This window comes from Mixophyes fleayi, chromosome 2 (assembly GCF_038048845.1).
Source record: "Mixophyes fleayi isolate aMixFle1 chromosome 2, aMixFle1.hap1, whole genome shotgun sequence".
Taxonomy (NCBI): domain Eukaryota; kingdom Metazoa; phylum Chordata; class Amphibia; order Anura; family Limnodynastidae; genus Mixophyes; species Mixophyes fleayi.
Genome location: NC_134403.1, coordinates 160,122,516 through 160,144,247, shown reverse-complemented (window position 1 = coordinate 160,144,247; position 21,732 = coordinate 160,122,516). Strand labels below are relative to the sequence as shown.

General features: G+C 38.4%; 1 protein-coding gene across 30 annotated transcripts in view; it reads left to right on the top strand.

Annotated features, from left to right (window-relative positions):
- The window catches only part of ABI3BP (ABI family member 3 binding protein), a 310,231-nt gene that overhangs the window by 229,377 nt on the left and 59,122 nt on the right, over positions 1–21,732 (top strand). For 29 of the 30 annotated variants that reach the window (XM_075194852.1, XM_075194849.1, XM_075194847.1 and 26 more), the window contains 4 exons: positions 351–461; positions 8,057–8,125; positions 9,202–9,411; positions 13,042–13,150. In XM_075194852.1, the coding sequence (XP_075050953.1) occupies positions 351–461; positions 8,057–8,125; positions 9,202–9,411; positions 13,042–13,150 (499 nt within the window). Of the gene's footprint in view, positions 1–350; positions 462–8,056; positions 8,126–9,201; positions 9,412–13,041; positions 13,151–14,951; positions 15,129–21,732 lie in introns of those variants that run through there. The other variant, XM_075194875.1, reaches the window with a different exon arrangement.

The following is a 21,732-nucleotide window of genomic DNA, read 5'->3' as shown; positions in this document are numbered from 1 at the left end:
TGCGGGGGGGGGCGGCGATTTTTGCGGGGGGGGGGGGGGGGGCGCCGTGGACCCTAGCACCGGCCCTGTGGGAAGCACAGCACTGCCCTTCATAAGAGTGTGTCAAACTACCGTCTAAACACTTGATTCCATTTCCATAGTCTTACCCAGCCTGATGAAACTGCTAGATGTATTACTTGTGAAATTAACACACATTTCTCTGTTCCCAAATAATGAATTATTAGATTTTGTATGTAAGCAGATTTAGTTTGGCTTCAAACTTTTGAAAATGAGCATTTAGCTTTAATATGAAACATAGAATTATTATTATTTACTATCCTGACTTAGCATGTGCCTGTTTCTTTAACAAGGAGATATCCTGATACCACGTGCTCCTTCAACTGCCAGGCCCAACCATACAACTATATCTATAAAGACTCCAAAGAAGCAGCCAACTTTACCTGCTCCAGAGGAAGATCTAGGTATGATGGAGTGCTTGTGATATGCTGAGCTATAAAAGTGACCTGTCATCTCCCCATGCATTTATATTGGATATTTCTCCAGTAAATGTTGAGTTATAATTAAGGCATGGGTTTTGTTTATGTCTAGAGCATTTGTCCCATATGTGTTCTACTTCTCATATGGTATGACCGAGACGTAGCTATAGTACTATGACATATAGGTTATATTTAATATACTTTTCAATCAGCTAAGGTATATTATTTAAAACTTTTATTGGTGCACCTTTTGTAAATCTGTTCAGTTCATTCTCCTACCCCATTCCTGTTTATCCCCCTCTATCCCCAGATCAGTCTAATTACAGTGCATTTGCAGGAATAATATAATTTTATTTCAAACCTGCCTTTATAGTATAGAGATTTCTAGATCACCAAAACTCAAACAGCAATCTAAAAGCTGGAAGCAGGACTCAAAGCTTGATTATCTGGGCAAAAACTGGAAATATGGCAAGCTGCTTGCCCTATAAAATCCAAGATGAAGTAATAGCTTAAAGTGTAGCTACCAATATTAGGATTACTTGAATCTGCTAGACTTTGTCCAAAACTGTCCAGGAAACAATGGGGACAGGTGTAAGATTGTTATATGGGGGATTACACTGTTTCATTTCATTAAAATATTTATATTCTGTGTATACTATATGTATAATCTATATATTCAAATATATTGCTCTTCCTCTTTATATAGCACAAATGATATATTATATTATTATATATTGTATTATATTATGTGTAATGCTAGAAATGTATAATACAACCAGTTGTCGAAGTGGCAGTATGGAAAAAAGTAATGGAATTTGGAATTAGTTTTACTATGAAGGCAGTAAGAGAAGTGACAATATAGCATGCCACCATATACCAGCCCACTTTGACCACTGAATACAACCACAAGCAAAACCTTCATAGCAACAAAATGTATCTCCCTTGAAGTCAGCTCCCAAGGCAGGCTACCATTCTGTTGCCCAAAACAGCACCATCTCTCTTGTATCCATCCTGATTTTTTGCTTACTAATACCTTCCACTATTAAAACCTCTATCAGCTGGGTGAATAATTCCGTTATTAGAACCCTCGTGACAGAAATAGTACCCCAGCCCCTCTCTTGATCTGACCTAATATACGGTCTGGAGACTGGATTGTAGTCTGGTGGCAAGAAGAAAGGCAGGATTTCAAGGTTAATTATAATGAGAGTTGTCAATGGCACCTGGGAATGGTACACAGTGAAGCAAACAGGGCAAAGGGTTCTGGAAGAATCATAGTCGATGACAATCCAAGATCAGTACACAAATAATGGATAAATGGAGGCAGGATGAAGCAACAGCAGCAGGAATTAGATGACTGGCTGGAGCACAATAATCTGGCAAGGAAGACTGGAACAGGCAGGCTTATATAAGAAGTCAGGAGATGGAGCTAAAGCTTGCCGGAATATCAAAAGAACAGTTAAACTGAGCTTGAACACAGAGTAAAGACAGGGAGCTGTCCAGCAGCCAGAATAGTTCAGCCAGCGTAGCAGAAATTTCTAGAGGTAGAAGCCCCGTATCCGGCAATGCCATTACATGTTTTGAGCCATGAAGACTCCTAACCAGAGGTTGAGAAAATGGTTGGTAAGCTTTTGCCTTATATCACAGACAGCCACATATTGTGGCCCCACTGACTTGCTGAATATCTTGCCTTTCATTGGTCAAAAACTTTGTTATGCTTTTGATATATTTTGAAGAACGAAGTACATTCGAGAGGTTCTCCCCAATCATACCAGCCAATGTTGCCAATGTCTGTAACAAGTTTATGAAGTTCCCAGCACTCGATTCTTTTCCACTTTTCACCTTTTTTTACTCTTAGTTACCACCAGGTCTCACGTAATGTGAACAAAGTGACTGTTTCTATATAATTACCACTCCTCCAAACTCTTTTCTTTGTTCCTACCAATAAGACAAGATCAGTGGAGCTATGCACATATATCCCTGCCTACATTTGTCATTTGAACATGTCCTCTTTGCTCTTTACCCCGTTTATCAAAGCAGCTATTTTGATACAGGAGCTACTATGCCATGAGTGTCCCCTCTCTCCTGGCCCTGTTTGCTATAGCTGTTGAGCCATTGACTTGTTTAATTCAAGCACATCCTGCTATCTATGGCCAAAGGGTCTGGAACAAGATTGACAAAATTGAATTGTATGCCGATGAGATGCTTCTGTTCCTTAGAGATTCGGATATGTCAATTGCCACACTTATGTCTTGTGGATAATTTTTTGGCCTGAGGATAAACTGGTCCAAGTCTAGCATATTCCTCATTAAATTTAAATACCTGGGGATATGGGTCACACATTTGTTTGCTGATTATTTATCAATGAATATTGATCCTGTAATCAGTTATCTTCAGGCCACAACTTCTACTTGGATAAAACTGATCCTGCCTATGTTGGGTAGGGTTGATCTCATTAAAATGGTCCTTCAACTGAAATTCCTATACCCACTTTACCACTATCCTGTGTATCTTCCAAGATGGCTCTTTTCCAAGATCAACAAATACCTGTCCTTGCTGGTCTGGGGGTAGAAGCGGGTGAGAATTAAGCTGTCCGCTCTCTGTTGTTCCCGGGCTTCTGGGGGCTTTGCTGGCATGCCGTGGGGGTCACATTCTTGAGTCAATTCTACAGTATTCTCATGGCACCCTTCAATCATTTGCACAGCTAGAATTGGTATTCCCCCTCCCAGTTGTCCATTCTGTTTTTGCAACTCCGGCATGCTTTGGATGCCCATTTTAGCAGTGCTCCTATTTTTTTCAGCTTGGTCATCCTCTGATTACTTCTCAGACCGGTGGGTGCAACTAAGATCATTTCCATTCCCTATGCCAATGTCCATTCCCTGCTTGTTTCTGATTATTTAGGCAGGTTGCAGCTGGAATGGAAGATGGACCTAGTCCCCTTAGTTGATGATGACTGGAGTTTCATGCTTGACAGTGTTAGGGGGGCACCTCCTGTACCAGATTTAGACAAGTACAATTATATATATATTACATAGGGTTTATTACTTCCCACACAGGCTGCACCAGATGGGTGTCAGAACTGATTCTATTTGCCCAAAATGCAGAGTAGCCCCTGCTGTCTTCTGGCATCTCCTCTGTGGCTATGCTGTGGTTGGGGTCTTCTAGTCAGAAGTGGTGGTGGGATACGATATACGGGTATTGAGGCTACTTTGTTGTTTCCTAGGACTTGTGTGTTTGTTTCGGAGTGGAACTGTGATGCCATTGTAATTTTTTGGGTTTCTATATATGTCTGTTTGAGATTGCAGACCTCGTACATTGGCATCACTAGTTCACTACCATATTTACAGTGCCAGCCAAGGTATTTTGTTTATTCTATATTGTTTCGGAGTGGACCTACTACTTGGCAGGAGCGTGACCAGATATTTTATTAATCTCCTCGCAATAGCTAAGTTTAGTATAGCTCGGACGTGGATGGCCCGGGAGGGACCCAGTTATGCTGCCTGGGTGGTACTGGTGAAAGAAGCTGTGAGACATAAGCGGTTTACCTATCAGTCCAGAAACACTATACTAAAATACTATAAAGTCTGATCTCGCTGGGTGAAGTCCAGATATGCATTAAGATTGCTGGTGGCAGATTATGACCCACCCTGAGTGTCAACCCCCCCCCTTCCCCCTTATATGGGAGGACTTTTTTGTGTACAGTTTCTGGACGTCTGGGTGGTGGGCTCTGAAGTTACCGTGTTTAGTGGGAATGAGTGGGAGCATACCTGTCTAAATGGGCTACAAGTTAACTTAGATGTGCATATGTACTTTGAGTTGTTTTCTTCTGTTTGACGTTCTACATGTATCTTTTCATATGCTTGTATCTCCAGAAGAACTGGAACTGTGTTCTAGCTTGTTGTATGTTGAGTCTTATCTGTACTGTTCAGACATTTAAATAAAAATATTGTATAAAAAAAAAAAAAATTCTTCCTTCAAAATTACACCCACCTTTAAGGCCTTATCTATTAAATCCTAGTACTATCGCAAATTCATCTGTAGAATTCTGTATTAAATCTGTGTATGGTTTAGTGTCTCTCTAAATAGTCTATTAGCTTCATTGATATAATCATTACTCCACCGTTATTGGCTTATTTGATAATCAATTTCTGATTTGCCATCAGATATTTTAGAGCTTGTTTTTCAAGTGGAGTTAAATTCATTTGAGCTTTACCTACATACTCAGTTTCACAGAAGTCTTTCTGAACATTTCAGAAAAGAATATCAATATGGCTTCTCATTGATGTCAAGGCATACAATTTAGATATAGGTTTTATCCCAGCTTGTTAGGGAACATCATAAGGCTTGTTAGGCAGGTGAATCCACCCGAAAGGGATCTCATTTTTAAAAAATTATATATTTATATTTTTCGAGGGCGAGTCTTCTCACAAGCTTATTTAGATCTATGAAAATTTGAATATTCGTACTTTTTGAGTGGGTGCAAGTTTAAGACCTTTACTCATAAGTATAGTTTATGCTATGTAATGGAGATATTAGGAATCCCATGTGTTTTAGGGTCTAATGGTGTTCGTACAGGTTTTTGTCTTTTTGCTTTCACCATTGCCATCAGATATCTCTAGATGTAGTCTTTTTCTTCAGGGACAAAATTTCCATTTCTAAAAATAAATCCCTGTATTTTGCTGTCCTCCATCGCCTCCTGTCTGAAGCAACTGCATCAGTTGTCCAATTTTCTAATCATATCAATATGTGAGGAGTAGGACAAGGAAAAAAGAAATATAATACTCCTAAAATACTCCTTTTTTTGTATTGACCCAATGATTAGCAGTGGTTACGAAGTGTTTAATCAAGCATGTGCAGAAATCCAAGCTCCTGTCTTGTGATTATGGGATATGCTTAATCACATTTATAGAACCCAAAGTTCCACTTAAATCACAATTGATGCATGTTTTATACAGAAAACCCCCATATAGTGATTAAAAAGGATTTGCATCCAGCATAAGTCTGAGCCCCTAAATGCAGTTACATACCTTGACACTAATTGGGATGCTGTTAAAATGTATCAAGCACATATAACATTAATGTTACATTTGAAGGTGTTGTCCACCTTCATATGACCCCTCCTGCAGCATTTACTAAATAGCCTTCTGACCTCCTCTCTGTGGTTTTCTCGACTGCTTTATATATTAGTAGGTATATTATTTAAATGTTTTCTTTCAATTTACCATCTTTTAAATCTAGTATATTGATTGACCTTTATTTTATTTTTATTTTATTATTGCCTGTCATTTCTATAACAGACTACCTTCATTAATTGTGAATATTATTTAATTATACTGATTCCAAAACCAGTGGCATGACATGCATTCATTTTTAAATGGACAATAATCTTATCAGATTTGGAATAAGAGAAATGTGCTATAACGGTTTTCTGTTTAAGAAATAAAAAGAATATATTCCAAAGGAATAAATTACCGGTAATCTTGTAAGCTATGTGCTATTCTTACAGCTTTATTTCGCAGTTCTACCTTCTCTGTGGAATCTTTCAAGTTCCTCTAGACATCCTGATCCAGGAATGAAAACAATGATTAAAAAACAGCAACGTTTAAAAGAAGGGAAACTTATGAAAAGGACATTGGCCATTTAGACATGTTTTCATCCAGTAATAATAATGATCTCAGTCAGGGTGTTCCTTTCAGTTTGCTATTGGCAGACATATTACCTAAATATTCTTCACTGCAGCCAGACCCTGATCTAGGGAAATGAGAACAGTACAATCGTAAATACACATGTAAGAAAAAAAAAATGCCGTTTACAAAGTGCTATTGTGTAAAAACATTTTTCAGTACAGATAGGTGTCAGTTTCGGGCTACAGCATCTACAACATATACACCAGCACATCCATCCTGATGCAGTTTTGTCAACTGCTTGTATTGGAAGAATGTGCTATACTTTTGGAAGCTGTACAGTATTGCATTGCAACAAAAATTATGGGACTCCATGTGTCCCTGTGCCATTGTCCATGGACTCCATGTGTCTCTGTGCCATTGTCCATGGACTCCATGTGTCCCTGTGCCATTGTCCATGGGACTCCATGTGTCCCTGTGCCATTGTCCATGGGACTCCATGTGTCCGTGTGCCATTGTCCATGGGACTCCATGTGTCCCTGTGCCATTGTTCATGGGACTCCATGTGTCCCTGTGCCATTGTCCATGGGACTCCATGTGTCCCTGTGCCATTGTCCATGGGATTCCATGTGTCCCTGTGCCATTGTTATGGGAGCCCATTATCTTAATTTATTTATATGGTGCAACAGACTCTGAAGAACCAATGTGTCACAGGGCCCTTGTTTTTAAGGCCCTGGAACAATGAATTTTTGACAACTAGGGGACCACAAAAACAGATTTTGCAAGCCCACATGAGATCCTGCTCAACAGGTTGCACACAACTGGTCTATATGACTGTGTATTAAGGAAAGAAAGGAAATCAACCATTCCTCCAATTAAAGCTATGCTGAAGGCTTATCCCTGATATTCCTCGCCACTCACAAAAACGTATCCGTCACATAATAAATGCGGCAACATGCCTCATAGCCGCACACTAGAGAAACATCTCCCCACCTTCTCTCTCCAGTACTATTCAGAACGTATGAGACACTTATCATATGGAGAGTATAACAGCCATGTTGCACAGTACCCATACTGCCTTCCAAGTGGTCTGATCACCTTGGACCAATCACTATGGAGCTACCCCTCCTATAACCACAACATATTCTCATCTTCATCCAAGATTTATTGCTGATCACCATCACTCTGGCACTCCCACACTTACTAACTAAAATCCCATTGTATGTCTTCCCCCCTAAAAAACCCTCGGTATAAGATTATCCCATGGTTTATTTTGGTTGCTCTCACTTGTTTAGACGCTATTTTTGCACTTTAATATTGTTTTGTCGATAACCACTATACCACAACATCTTTTGACATATTGTTGTTTTTCACCTTTGTACCCTGTTTAAACCAATAAAACAGTTTTATTTAAAATAAATAAATAAAGCTATGCAGAGTGACAGGTGTTAGGTGTAATTACTAGTATTGCATTTAGGTGCAAAAAGTACCCTACACTACAGCAACCAATTAGCAAGAAGCTTTTATCTGCCTACCGCAAGTTAGACAATAAAAGTAAGTGTTGTGTTGGTTGCTATGGTTTACTGCACGTTTTAAGTGCCATGAGTCCTACTATCTTTTTTCCACCTGCTGGGTTTCTTGTTCTACCTGTCTCCTAGTTGTTCATTCCATTACCAGTGGTAATAGCAATAGAAAAAATCTGGAAGGAAAAAAGATGCAAAAAAGTAAAGATAAAATATGCTACAGTAATTCTTGGATCAAAATGTTTGCTTTATTTTGCAATATAATTTAAAGGCTTCTAGGCAAATTCGTAATTATGCATGGACAGTTTAACACCCCACATTCTTTTTACAGAATGAATACAAACAAAAAAAAAAGCTACCTACATGTGCTGCCCTTCTCATATGGCTGATAAATAGAGCCCTAAATATAATTTACTCTTATGTGCTTTATTTTCAGTTGAGACCACTGTGTTCAGTCCTTCTCCAAAATCAGATATTGATGCATTGGGAAAATCCAGATATGTAGGTAAGGAGTTACAATTGTTTCTAATAATAAAAATGTGGAATGTTACGGTTGATATATGTTTATATTAACTTATGATAAACCTTACATACCACATCATACATCACAGAACCAGCCACACATGGACTGATCCTGCCATTTGACACTTTTACTTTCTTATTTAGTTACATGCGAGTGGCCAAATTGGACAGACAACATGGGGATTAATATAGACAGACACCGCTCTCCTGGACCTCGGCCAGAATATACTCCCCTCCATTTCTCCCATCATTGCTTGTTATATGTGATGGTGGGAAGGGTGGGCTTCATATATGACAAAGAGAGTGGGGAGGGTATATAGCACTCCCCACATATGCTCTTCATTAATGCCCCAAACTCTCCCTTCTTCCACCTGCCTATCCTAACCTTTTGTGGTGTCTTGTGGTAAGGGGCTTAGGTCTACTTCACAGCAGATTCCCATGACTTCATGTGGGAAGGATCTCTGTGCAGAATGCCGATGACCACCTGTGACACTGGTCTCTACCCACATCAAGGAGTAGCTGCGGAAATTGTTGCAGTGCACAGCAGTGCAGCACTCTGACCCCTCCTCCACCAGGCTCCACAGCAGGATAAGAGCTGCTGGGTAAAGGGAGATCCATGTCCAGACTCTCTTCTCCTCAATAAAGTGCACGACTCAACACTCCAAGGTCCATGGTCCTGGGGCAGATAGGGCCTGTAACCGTTGGTCCCATATTGCCCCAGGCATCTGGGCAGTTGTCACGTCACCCTATTATAATCGCTGTGCATATGTGGTCAGCAATAAACTTACTAAAGAGCATAAATCAACTACATGTATTAAATTACTTATACATTGTACTTACTAAGCTGAAATATATTATGATCTGATATGAATTAGATTAAAAAAACATGTGTGAAGCAAATGTGTAAAAGTTACCATAAAATATTGTCCTGTCAGACAACCGTTTCCATGAGGTTGATTTTCTTCCTCCACTGATATTATTTATGGTGCTTATTCATGCTATTGAGTTATGCTGTACATGTGCTACTGTCATGTTAATCTCTCTGTGATTGTTTTGCAGCACCACATGTAATGTACATGAGCAAGGATGAGAAAATTCCCTGCTCTATCACAGAATCTATGAAATACTTTCCTGTAGAAGAGGGCTCCAACCAGGAAATCATCAATGCTCCTCAGAATCCGCCATCCAATCTCACGGTTGTGACTGTAGAAGGGTGTCCATCCTTTGTTATCTTAGATTGGGATCAGCCTGACAATGATACAGTCACTGGTTAGTAGAACAGCCGTGTTTTATTTGTGTAAACTGGAACAGAGATATATAGTACATGTAAACAATAAGGGACAAATGAATAAGAATAACTTATTCTGGAAACTATATTTTTTAATGGTTTACATCAAACATTATTAGGTAAGTTGAGCTTATGAAATAACCCCTAAAGTCTTGATTTTTACAGGACAGTCCTATTTTTATCATCAGGAAGCTTCTGTGGCGTAACAATTTGAGGGCATGCCTGGGGTGTTTTGAGGGTGTGATGTGGGTGCATTGGGTCATACCCAGCTGGATTGGACATGTGATCTCTGTGGGTTGGCGGTGTGGTGATCTGGGCAGTTTGGGACATGCATGAATACAATGGAGGTGTTGTGAAGACAGGATGAGAAATTGTGCAAAATCAGGCTTGGTTGGACTAATATTTTGTTTTTGCATCATAGAACACAAACATGGAAGAAGAATATTTTGGAGCTCAGAATACATTAGAGAGCCTAGATTTTTGAATGCTTTACATTTTTTGAATGGCACTCAATTAGAACTAGATGGATGTGTCAACTTTGTGGTTTTCAACATACCTTTATATGAAACAGTTCATACATCCACTTGTTCTAATTGGTTGTGATACAAAGAAAATGTCTTCCCACACCTGTTTCTCAGGTGAGTCACATTACTTCCCTGTGCTGTTGAGGGACCCTGCTATCTCCTCTGTCTCTTTACCAACCGCACATACTCAGAAGAGGCCCCCACTCTTCTCTGTTGAGAACAGGAGGCAAGAGCGGCATCATTGTGCCCCGTCCCAAAATTTGGTTTATTATGTGTTTAGTCTCTTACATTAGCATTATTATATCATATTTATCATCTTTTAATCCTCTAATTAGGTTTAGCTATATTTTTACATGCAATTTTCTTAACACTTACAATCTAAACACAGCTTAATTAAAAGTTTCAGGATAGTTCTCTCAATATGCTTGGGAGAAATACAAACCTACGGTTAGAATATCCCTCAGGCGAGTATAGCAGAGAACCGTTCAATTGGTCAGTGGTAGGAGGAAGAGCTGAGCTGCTGTAATTGTAATTACAATCTCGCAGGCAGCTCTCAATGTGCTGATTTGCTAATAGTGTTACACAGGAAACAGTACAAATAGTTATTTGTGTTATACTGTGAACAAGATGGCGCACTGGGAGCCCTCTATTAGATGTAACTGACAGCTGCCGGAGGCTCTACGTTCTAACAATTAGCAAGTGAAAGAACAGTGAGTATATTGAGGGTGGAGCAGTGCAGCTATACACTGGCCACTGCATTAGAATGACTGCTAGACCTTATCAGATTGAGAAGTCTGCTAAACAGTAGATATCAAATTGGGAGGCCAGCAGTACACTTGCCATCAGACTGGGAGGTCTGCTATTCAATAGCCACTAGTTTGGGAGGTCTGCTATAGACTTGCCATAAGATTAGGGGGTCTGCTATACACTAGTCGTTAGATTGAGAGGCCTGCTCTACACTAGTCCAGTAATTCCTAAACTGTGATCTCATAGGGGTCTCGCAGCCAGGGTAAGCAGGGCGGTAAACTATTTGGTAATTATTTTTGGCTAGGGGTGCCTTGAAAAAATTATGGAGACCCTAAGGGTTCTTTGAGCTAAGAAAGTTTGGGATCCACTGCACTAGTCATTAGATTGGGAGGTCTGCTATACACTAGACATTAATTAGATTGGGAGGTTGGCTTTACAGTAGTGACCAGACTGGTATGAGTGCTTTACACTAGCCACCAGGCCGGGGGACTCTTATAAATGCTTACATAAGAATGTGAACAATTTCCAAGAACTTTGTTGGGCAGGTACATACAATATGTGCCTGGAAATCAGAGACAGCAGGATCACAAGAAGAAGACACATATTCTGTGTTTCTATGGTCATATTTGTAACCTTGTTTCACAAGCTCCAGTTCAATTATCTAACATATTATAGAATTTAATTGGCAACCCATTTGAGGAGTTGCCTGAAAGAAATAATTATCCTTCTCTACACAGCTTTCAAGTAACAAGATGCGATTAATATCTCATTGATAAACATAAAATCTATCTTTCATGGCACTATAATGTTTAATAATTGGGATACATTATGAATTCCGGCATAACAGGACCAAGTTGATTAAAGATGCTAGTATGAACCAGGTTTCAAATATATGCTTTAAAAAATTGTTCTATAGTAGTAAAGGCATTTTGTCTCAATATGTATTTATACATGAGTATATATACAGATATTTTCCTCTGCAATAGGTTGATTGCTCGTATTTGTAGCATATTGTGTGGATGGTTTTCATAATGTATAGCACAGCTTAACATGTGTTGTGATGATGTCATTTTTTAGTAAAAGATGGAACTTTAAAACAGGGATTTCCTGCCCACTAAATGTTCAACGTTTATATTCTTCTGAAATTAGGCCAATTAATGTTACAACACATCTTCTTATGATTACAGTCTAATGTACCCTATATTTAAAAAACAGTATTTTGATCTGTAAACTATTGTAATAACTGGTGTCATTTTGCTTCCTCTTGTAAACTGTATCAGAAAGTTATTTAACTTTTAAGATTTAGGGAAATGTTTGGAGATTATGTAGAAGTATCCTCTATGAATGTATGTGTTTAGGTTTCTGTGTTTAGGTTTCTCTTTATTGTATTTATCTTAGTTTGTGCGTTCTGCACTTGTTTTTCCTCTATTCAAAATAATAATAACAATTATTTTATTACTTTTTTTCTAATTTTTTTATTGAGATTATTTTTTAACGGTTCATCATATTATGTATGTAGTTGTGTTTTTTTTTTTTTAACTTGCATTCATTTTGAGGTAGCATTATAAATAATAGGGTAAGTTCACACACGGTTGTGCATGTAAAAAGTGGGAGAGGAGATACAGTAATAATGTAGCCAAATGCCACAAACAACAAAAAACTTGAAAATATGTTATCCTTATTGTTTATTATTTATAATCTAACGATATTTGTTCTCTGCCTAAAATGAAGAGAAACATGACATTTTCCACTGGATTGTTATATGAAGTTCAGTCCTTCACTTATAGCCACATTATGTTTATTTGCCAAATGCAATAAGAGTTGTAGGTCACAATTTCTATACTTGGTGTGCATTTGTCATAAGAATTCTTAAACATTCAGAAATATAGATATCCAGTAGCAAAAACTATACCTGAAACACCCTGGCCCCTTCAGATACAACCCCACTTCTTGTTTTGTATGAAGCAGGGGAGGGGTCCTCTGTCAGACAGGGAGAGTGGCAGCTTAGCTGTGACATCATAGCCCAGCGTCGTATTCCCAGCATATCACTAACATAGAGAAGCAGCAGCTCCGCCATGTCAGCGGCCCATGCTCCGTGTAGGAGCACGACAGGGAAACTAAAAACACTGACTAACATTATGTCAATTATTGAATTATGTCACTCAATCAGTGTTTTAGTCACCTTAGAGATCCAGGCGTCCGCTTTGGTTCGCTTAATGGTTGCTCCAGCTCTGGTCCTGAGAAAACTGGAACTCCATGAAAGCTTGCATAACCTTTCTTGACATTTCAGTCAGATGCACTGTGAAAACAACTTAATCAGCCATCTTTTTTTATTTCCAGAATATGAAGTTATTTCAAAAGAAAATGGGGCACCTCCTGGAAAAGATCAGTCAATCTTGGTTACAAATCAGACACATTCTACAGTGGAAAACTTAAAACCAGATACAAGGTAAGTACAAGACGCAGTGCAGTGCTTGTCTGCCCGCGTTTGCTTACCTACTTGTGTGAAGGTTTTCCTAATAGATGCTATTGGCCAGGAGGGCATTTCCTTCTTCACACTGGGCTTCATTCTTGAAGTGTAAAATGACAGTGGTAAGTCTCTGAATTCTCTTTGGGGATGCCTTAATATGTGCAACTGCACCTACATTTCTGCCAAATTGCATGGCTTTACAGAGTAAGATGGCAGCATTTGTAGAAGAGCAGAAGTTTGCAATGGCAAATGGGAGACGTTAGTGGAGAGTGGGCATCCCTTGCAAAGTGCGGAATAAGAGTACCAGTATTTTTACAGTTTTAAACTTTTATATATTATATATGCTGAGAACAATTAAATATATCTATCTTTATGATTCATTACCTATATATACCACATTGACGATTTAAAATTTGAGTGTTTGACTGTTATTCCTGCTAATTTGTATATACATTTTTATTTGTGTTTTTTACTCTAGCTCCCAATCATACAGTGTTTTTATATATAGCTGATTTTGGAAAACAGTGATTTTAAAGCAGTTCTGTGCCTTACTACTAGTATCTTATTTGTGGATGTTTGGGAACCTTGTGAGGCTTGGAATTTAAGACACCCACTTAATCAAGAACCACACTCTCCGATTTCTATTTTTTTTAATGTTGTGTAAATTTTATACACATTTCCCTTGACGACTATATTAATCCAGGAATTTGTTGTTCGTTGTTGAGTGACCATCCCGACTGATAAAGAGAGGTCACTTTCAAAAGATGTTTAATAAAATTGTTTAATCTGGGAGTCAGGTGAAAAGTGTTTTTCTATACAAAAGGGAGATTGTTCCCCAACTTCTTGAGGTGTATCTGCACGTAGGTTAAAATGATGTTAAACATTGTAGTGGAGATCCTTTAATCTAAGATTGGATAAAGCATTTAATCTGCAAGTACTGAAGTTGAAGTGAGGGTGATATTGTTCTTTTCACTCAACCCCTGCAAATGAATTAGGGGCAAAATATGCAGAAATCTCTTGGTCCCTAACTTTACCCATGTGTGTGCATATATTGCAACATTTCCCCCTGAGAATGGGTGTCTCTAAATTGGAGTGAGAGGAGACAGATTTTCCATTAGTTCTAGTTGGTTGTTAGGTTTATCCCAAATCTGTAAGGTGAATTGAATAGTAAAGGGATTGTATAAGATGAGGCTGGTCTGTAGTTCCTAGAGAGCTAAGGAAGAGGATTCAGGCTATCCTCCAGTAGATAAGCATCTTCAATATCAACCAATTTCTTTTCAAAACTGGACCAGCATGCTATGACACAATATGTCTTGGTGAGTTGTACAACGCGATAATAGTTTTCAAAATTAGGAAACCTCCTGCCACTGTTTGTTTAGTTAAACAGGCTTTTTTGAGTGTGTGATTTTACAGATTCCTTATGAACTTCTAGCAAGGTGCTTGTAGTGATGTCAGACAGTGCCCAGGGACATGGACTGGTAATGTTTTAAACTGGTACAACAGCCTAGGTAATACCTTAATTTTAATGGTGTTAATTCTGGCAAACCAAAGTGATTAGTGTGGATTAGTATTCGGTTTGCAAACTGTCACACATTGGATGCGGTTTTCAGATCCAAACCGCAGGACTTATCACACTGCATCCTATGTGTGGTGGTTTGCAAACCCATAAAATTCACGCCAAACAGCATGGTAATAAATAATAAAGTCATGGACCCATAACTAATAATTAAATGTTGGAACCTATAAAATACTTCTAAATCTTCTTTATCTCTTGGTCTAGAGTAATCCAGTGGGAATCTTTCAATCCAATCCATAAAAAGAAAGGAGAAAAAAACCTCTATATAACGATTAAACCACACTAAAGGAGCATGCAACACAAAATTATATAAGCTCAGATGAGCCTGGCTAATTGTTGGCCAGGCAGCCAATCAGGCACAGTGTCTTGCACCTTTTTTTGTAATCACGGATATTTATTTGCCTTCCTCCCATGTCTAAGAGGAGTCTGAAAGGAAAGCCGCATCTATAATTATATCTTTATAATTTCACTTAGTTCAAGCCTTTTAGAGATTGTATAGAGGTCCAAGTCCTGGATAATTTATATCTTTGACTAATCGAAGAACATGTACGGTGAATTTATGCTTGCTGCCTTTATGCGCTCTGTGTTATTAGGTTTAGGATAGAGAGCTATGTGTGCCATTTATATTTGTATTTAATGGTCAGTGAGACTGGAAACGGAGATTGGAATAATCTCAAAAGTTTCCAGGTGGTAAATTTATCAAGCTGTGGGTTTGAAAAAGTGGATATGTTGCCTATAGCAACCAATCAGATTCATAGTTATCATTTATTTAGTACATTCTACAAAATGACAGCTAGAATCTGATTGGTTGCTAACTTGCTATAGGCAAAATCTCCACTTTTTCAAACCAGCTGGGATCTTTAGATCTGTGATGCTTTTCATGGTCCTCTGTTTTCTCTTTTAGAGACTCTATTTCTCTGTGTAAATAGTCCAGATCACGATTCATCTCATTTTCAAATTTGTAATTGGACTCTGTTATATGTTCCAAATTCGACGTTGTTTTGGAAAGCTCAGTTAAATAGTTTAAGTCACCAACCGCTTTTTGAATTTTCTTTGAATTTCCTGTGAATGACCATTATGAGCCTTTAAAGTAAGGGTATCACTTTGTGGCCGGAGTGGTGTTGGTCTCCGTATCTGTGTCTGGACCAGTTTGGGGTGATGAGGGTGAGGATGTGTTTGCTAGTTCCTGGTCTTAACACATAAAATATTGGGTAACGTCAGATGTGGTTCCCTTTCTGCTGCTGGTAGCTTGTTTCTGCATCATGATAGATATAGTCTCTGAGACTAGATTATGTGAATAAGGTCTGGCTTGGTAGAGCAAATTCTAGCACTGTTACGGCTGCATGTGATGCTTCATTGTGTTTTAAATGTGCTTTATACTGACGTATATGGTGTGTTACATAGTGTGGTAAAATTTCTGCAACTTGACTGGCTGTGCAGTTAGTCATATAGATAGAAAAATGCTCTTTATAATTAGGTTTTTTATATACTCTTCAGAATGACACCCACTGGAAAGGTTTTGTGACAAGTCTATATGATATACATTAAGGGTGATATGTTGTATGGAAGAGCTTCACAAAGAGATCCATACATATAATATGATGTGATTGCTAATGGAAATGAGCTTACATAGATTCCCATGGTGTAGGACTATTTTAAGAATGATTAGCTCCCCTGCTGATTAGTTTTAAAGTTAGGGTGAGAGTCTTTGAAAATACGGCTTACTAGTCAGATGGGCCAGCAATTGGGTAAAACAGAGTGCATGAAGATTTCTAATCCTGTAGTGTGTACCCAGCTTAATTCATGACATAGTACAAAGTATTGTATGCCTACTAGAAATAAATTGACCTCAATAATATTCCTGCTATTAGCTGCCTCTTTCACATGAGGATCATCTGTTTCACATTTTTTTGTTTGATTAAATGGTATTGGCTAGTGTCTTTTGGCTCCATTTGTACATGATATTTGTGTAGGGCACAGCCTGAAGCTGCTAAATACATGTTTGCAGGTGGCCATGGTATATAACTTGGGCAACAGAATAAAAAAATGTTTTTATTGGGACGCAGTAAGCTCTTAAATATGTAGTTAGCCTTTGAGGTTAATGTTAAAACCAAGTAGCCAGGCAAGTGGTTTTAAATAACTTTGTTTATTAGAATGCTGGCAGAACACAAAAAAGTGCTTAGTAATTTGTTCTCACTGATTCTCCAGATCCCATAAAACCATATATATATAGTTTTATTTCTTTGACATTCTCAGGGATTCCAATCCAGTGTCTTGCCTCAGCACTACTGCCTTGGACTTAACCATTTACTGAGTATGCAGATAAATTCTTCGTGGCCTTTTCTAGCACAGAGTACCACTCTGACAATAATGTAGCATGGGGTACCAATATACAGTCCCATGGAGCATCAATATACAGTCCCATGGAGCACCAATATACAGTCCCATGGAGCACCAATATACAGTTCCATGGAGCACCAATATACAGTTCCATGGAGCACCAATATACAGTTCCACGGCGCACCAATATACAGTTCCACGGCGCACCAATATACAGTTCCACGGCGTACCAATATACAGTTCCATGGCGTACCAATATACAGTTCCATGGCGCACCAATATCCAGTTCCATGGCGCACCAATATACAGTTCCATGGCGGACCAATATACAGTTCCATGGCGGACCAATATACAGTTCCATGGCGCACCAATATACAGTTCCATGGAGCACCAATATACAGTTCCATGGAGCACCAATATACAGTTCCATGGCGTACCAATATACAGTTCCATGGCGTACCAATATACAGTTCCATGGCGTACCAATATACAGTTCCATGGAGCACCAATATACAGTATACAGTTCCATGGACACCAACTTACAGTTCCATGAAGCTTTCAGTTGCATCATCAGGTCCTATAGTCTTTTGTATATGACAGCCTTGACCCATGTGCTAACTGTTAAATTTCCAATCTTTAGGAAATGATCATGCTGGCCTAAGGGACGAATCAAGAGACTAATGGTCCCAAGCCACATAAAATTTATCTCAGACATATATTTTTCCTACTATTATCATTGGCTGTATGAAAGTCCCTGCACTCAGTGTAAATCAGAGTTATGACAACACAACAAAGTGGGAATAAAGCCATCTGAAACACAGCATTTACAAAGCAATATCATGAACTGTATCCTGCAACTAAAGGCACCAGATATTTGCTGACTTAAAGACCGTTACATTTAACATGATATAAAATCCTAATTAATGTTGATTTTCATCAAAATACCTTAGGAAGCATGTGAGAGGAATGAAAGTTTTCCTAAAACATTCATGATTTGACTATGGAAAGAAGTGACAAGTTTCCAACTTGTACATTACTTAATGACATTAGTGTTTATGAGGTGCAAATTCCTACAGTATCTTCACATTAACAATCTATGGATAATGTGGGCCATATTATATTGTATACTGTGAAACTGTCTGGTTAGTTTCGTTACTGTTCTTTTTGAATCCAAACTAAAACAATATTTTCACCAATTAACGTAAGTTATAAGCAGACCACACTTTTACCCATATTTACTGGATTTCAGTTGCTACCAATGTAATTGTCAAAATGTTTTGCAGATTGGCAGAACTTCCAAGTTTTATGTTAATGTTTATGTTAAAATGAACATACTGCTGAATTATCAACCATATTTGTAATTCACACTTTAGTAAATTTAGCAGTACATGTACAATCACAGAGTTACATTTTTTGTTGTGTTTGCAATATAATTTTTAATGTTATTTTAAGTTTAATTATAACAAACATAAAAAATGCAGAGGTAGAGGTACCTCTTGGCTAGGGTAAGAAAGGTTAAAGTATTGCATTGTATTCTTGTACATTCACTATATTTTAAAGGGATACTTTTAAAATACAGTTTATATAAGAGATATTCTATTTTGGTATATATAAAGTCTAAATAGACATGAATATCCTTTGAGAGCACGCGCCCAATCAATAAAAGTGCAGTTGTGGCTTTCAAAGACCAATTTGCCTATTGCTGTCTCTTTCTGTGTGTGCCTGTGGTTTTGTTAGTAGGGGGTGGAGGGTTCCTTGGTTTCCCTCTGGTGTTGCTTGTCAAGAACACTACCCAACGACGAGCCTACTACACTCAGACCAAGGTGAAGGCACTGCACTAACTGAGATTAGAAGTAAAGGAAACACCACAGGTCACAATACACTTTACATAGACACCCAGCTGATCTACAGGAAAGGGGGTGTTACAAATGTAAAAAAAATATTTAAAAAATATGCATTAATATTTCAAAAGTATATTTTTACATGATAATACTGTTAACAGTTTTTTTTAATATATGACTATATAAAAGTTATGCCTTCTGTAAATACGCACGTGCTTATATTGCAGTCTATTATGTGGGCCGCCAAGTCTTGTTTAAACAAAGCATATTTCCAACCATATTCAAATCGTAACGTATCTTGATACAGTTGGATTTGAATACAGACGGAACTGCGCACAAGTTGCATGCTCTTTTTAAGCTAAGAATTTATGTCCAAGTTACTTTCAGACTCAATATGAGCAGTAACAGCATGTGCGTTTTATTTAGCGATACATATAGTTGAAAGACACAATAACAAATGGTCTTGACAACCTCTTGCAGTGTATATAAGTTAAATATATTTACCAGACCTTCCCATTGCTCTAAAGGGGAAGAAATTCCACTTAGTACAAAAGCTTTTTGGAATAATGACTGTAAAATTTAGACTGATGATCAATTTCAATTTAGTTTTTCACTTCCTCTGGGAATGTGGGGAACATGTAGATTTTTTTAAATGGAAATTCCGTGTTTCTTTCCCACCTGTCACTTACAGTTAACTACATTGCTATACTACCAACATCTGTCCATCACTGCCAAATAAGTCTTTAAAGTCTCTTCTGTTTATCCAGCTGCTTATGTTGGAATGATTATCCAGTCTCCTTTTAGGACTTTTCCATTGGCGTCTAACAAACAGAATGTGGGATTAGAAGAATGGCTACTTGCCTGGCAATGTGTGATCCAGACACCCAGTGTTTATAGAATAGTTGGTTGCAGTTTGAAAGCCAATCATTAATGCCAGCAAAATAACAACACTGTACTTTTTTATTTCCATGTTATTTGTAAAGTACTTGCTTTCAAGACTAAATTAGATCCTACTCTGTAATTACTGAAACATGCAAATTAATAACTTATTGGTTTTAGAATAAGTACATAATGCCTACTTGTAGCTGTACACATAATGTATTGATTTACGCTCTGAGCATGATGTTTAATGGTCATATGAAAACCTGCTACGTGTGTTATGATTTGTGCTAGTAATTAGTATTTGGGTCTATTTATTATAGGATGAAAAGCTTTATCTCAGACGAAAGGCGGGTGTTTTCGATGGAGATAGGGCTTCACCCTATATATCGAGGGCTCACCATCGGCGTTAGCACTGGAGCCAGTATCACGATTTCAACAAGGCAACTTAAATATCTCTTAGTTGCCTTGGCAAGATTTTATTGATAAATTAAGGGTATAGGTGATTTTGTATCACCGTGATAGGCAGCGATACAAAATCAGTCCATATATTGATAAATAGACAAATATTTGTAGTAGTAAAATGACTCTTCTACCTTCAGAATTATAAGGTGAACTATACTCCTACAAAGAACTCTTCATTTACATTGATGAGCTTAATGCAAATCCTATGCCATTGCACTTCTAAATTGAAACCATGAAGAAGCAGACCTGTATCAATATACTTTTAGGTAATCAGCCTTGGGGATTTGTATAAAAAATGCCTTTTTATGGAAGGTCTCCCGCTCCCTTCTATAGACCCATCGATACGAACGAAGCTCAATGTTCCGTGGTCCCAGGAGGAAATTAGACAGGCAATCAAGTATCTCCCCAAAGATAAGGCGCCCGGACCAGATGGTTACACTAATAACTTTTTTACCACCTTCCATGAAGATTTAGTGCCCATTTTGGAGCAACTATTTAATGCAGGTACAGCAGTAGGAAAATTTCCTCCTGAAATGCTGGAATCCCATATAATTGTAATTCCCAAGCCGGGTAAGGACCCTACAGATTGTAAAAATTATAGGCCTGTAGCCCTACTGAATTCGGACATTAAGATCTTTGCGAAACTCATCGCTAACAGGCTCTCCCCGGTTATCCCCATGTTGATCCATCCAGACTAGGTGGGGTTTGTCAGCGGCAGACAAGCCCCAGACAACTCAAGGCATATTTTTCACATTATAGAGTAGACCCACTTGAAGGGGGATGCACTGCTCTTGCGTTCATTGGACGCTGAAAAAGCGTTCGACAGACTCCACTGGATGTATATGACAAAGATTTTGGAGCGTATGGGGTTGGCCGGGGAGATCCTGAGTTCTATCCTGGCGCTGTATATCAAACCATCGGCGCGAGTATTTAGCGATGGGTTTTTGTCCGATAATTTTCCAATCTCTAATGGCACCTGTCAAGGTTGCCCTTTGTCTTCTCTCATATAACTCATGGCTATTGAACCACTGGCCGCTAAAGTGAGAATTGATCAGAAGTGTGTGGGAGTGGTTGTGGAAGAAGAAGCCGACAAGTTATGCTTATTTGCAGATGATGTCCTATTATTCGTTGCCAGCCCGGAGACCTCGCTGCCTGCCATCCATACACTTCTAGCCCAGTTTAGCGTAGCCTCTCTGTATTAATTGAATACTTCCAAAATGGAGGCTCTTCCCATTAACATTCCGCAGGAAAGATTACAGAAGTTGAAAGACAAATATCCCTATATATGGAAATCCACAGAAATTTTGTACTTAGGTATTCAGGTTACTCCACATCTTGATAGTTTGATAGATAAGAATTTGTCTTTATTACTTGACCAACTCCAGTCCTTAACTACTTCATGGATGTGCTATGAGGTCTCTTGGCTGGGGTAAATATCGGCATTCAAAATTATGCTCCTC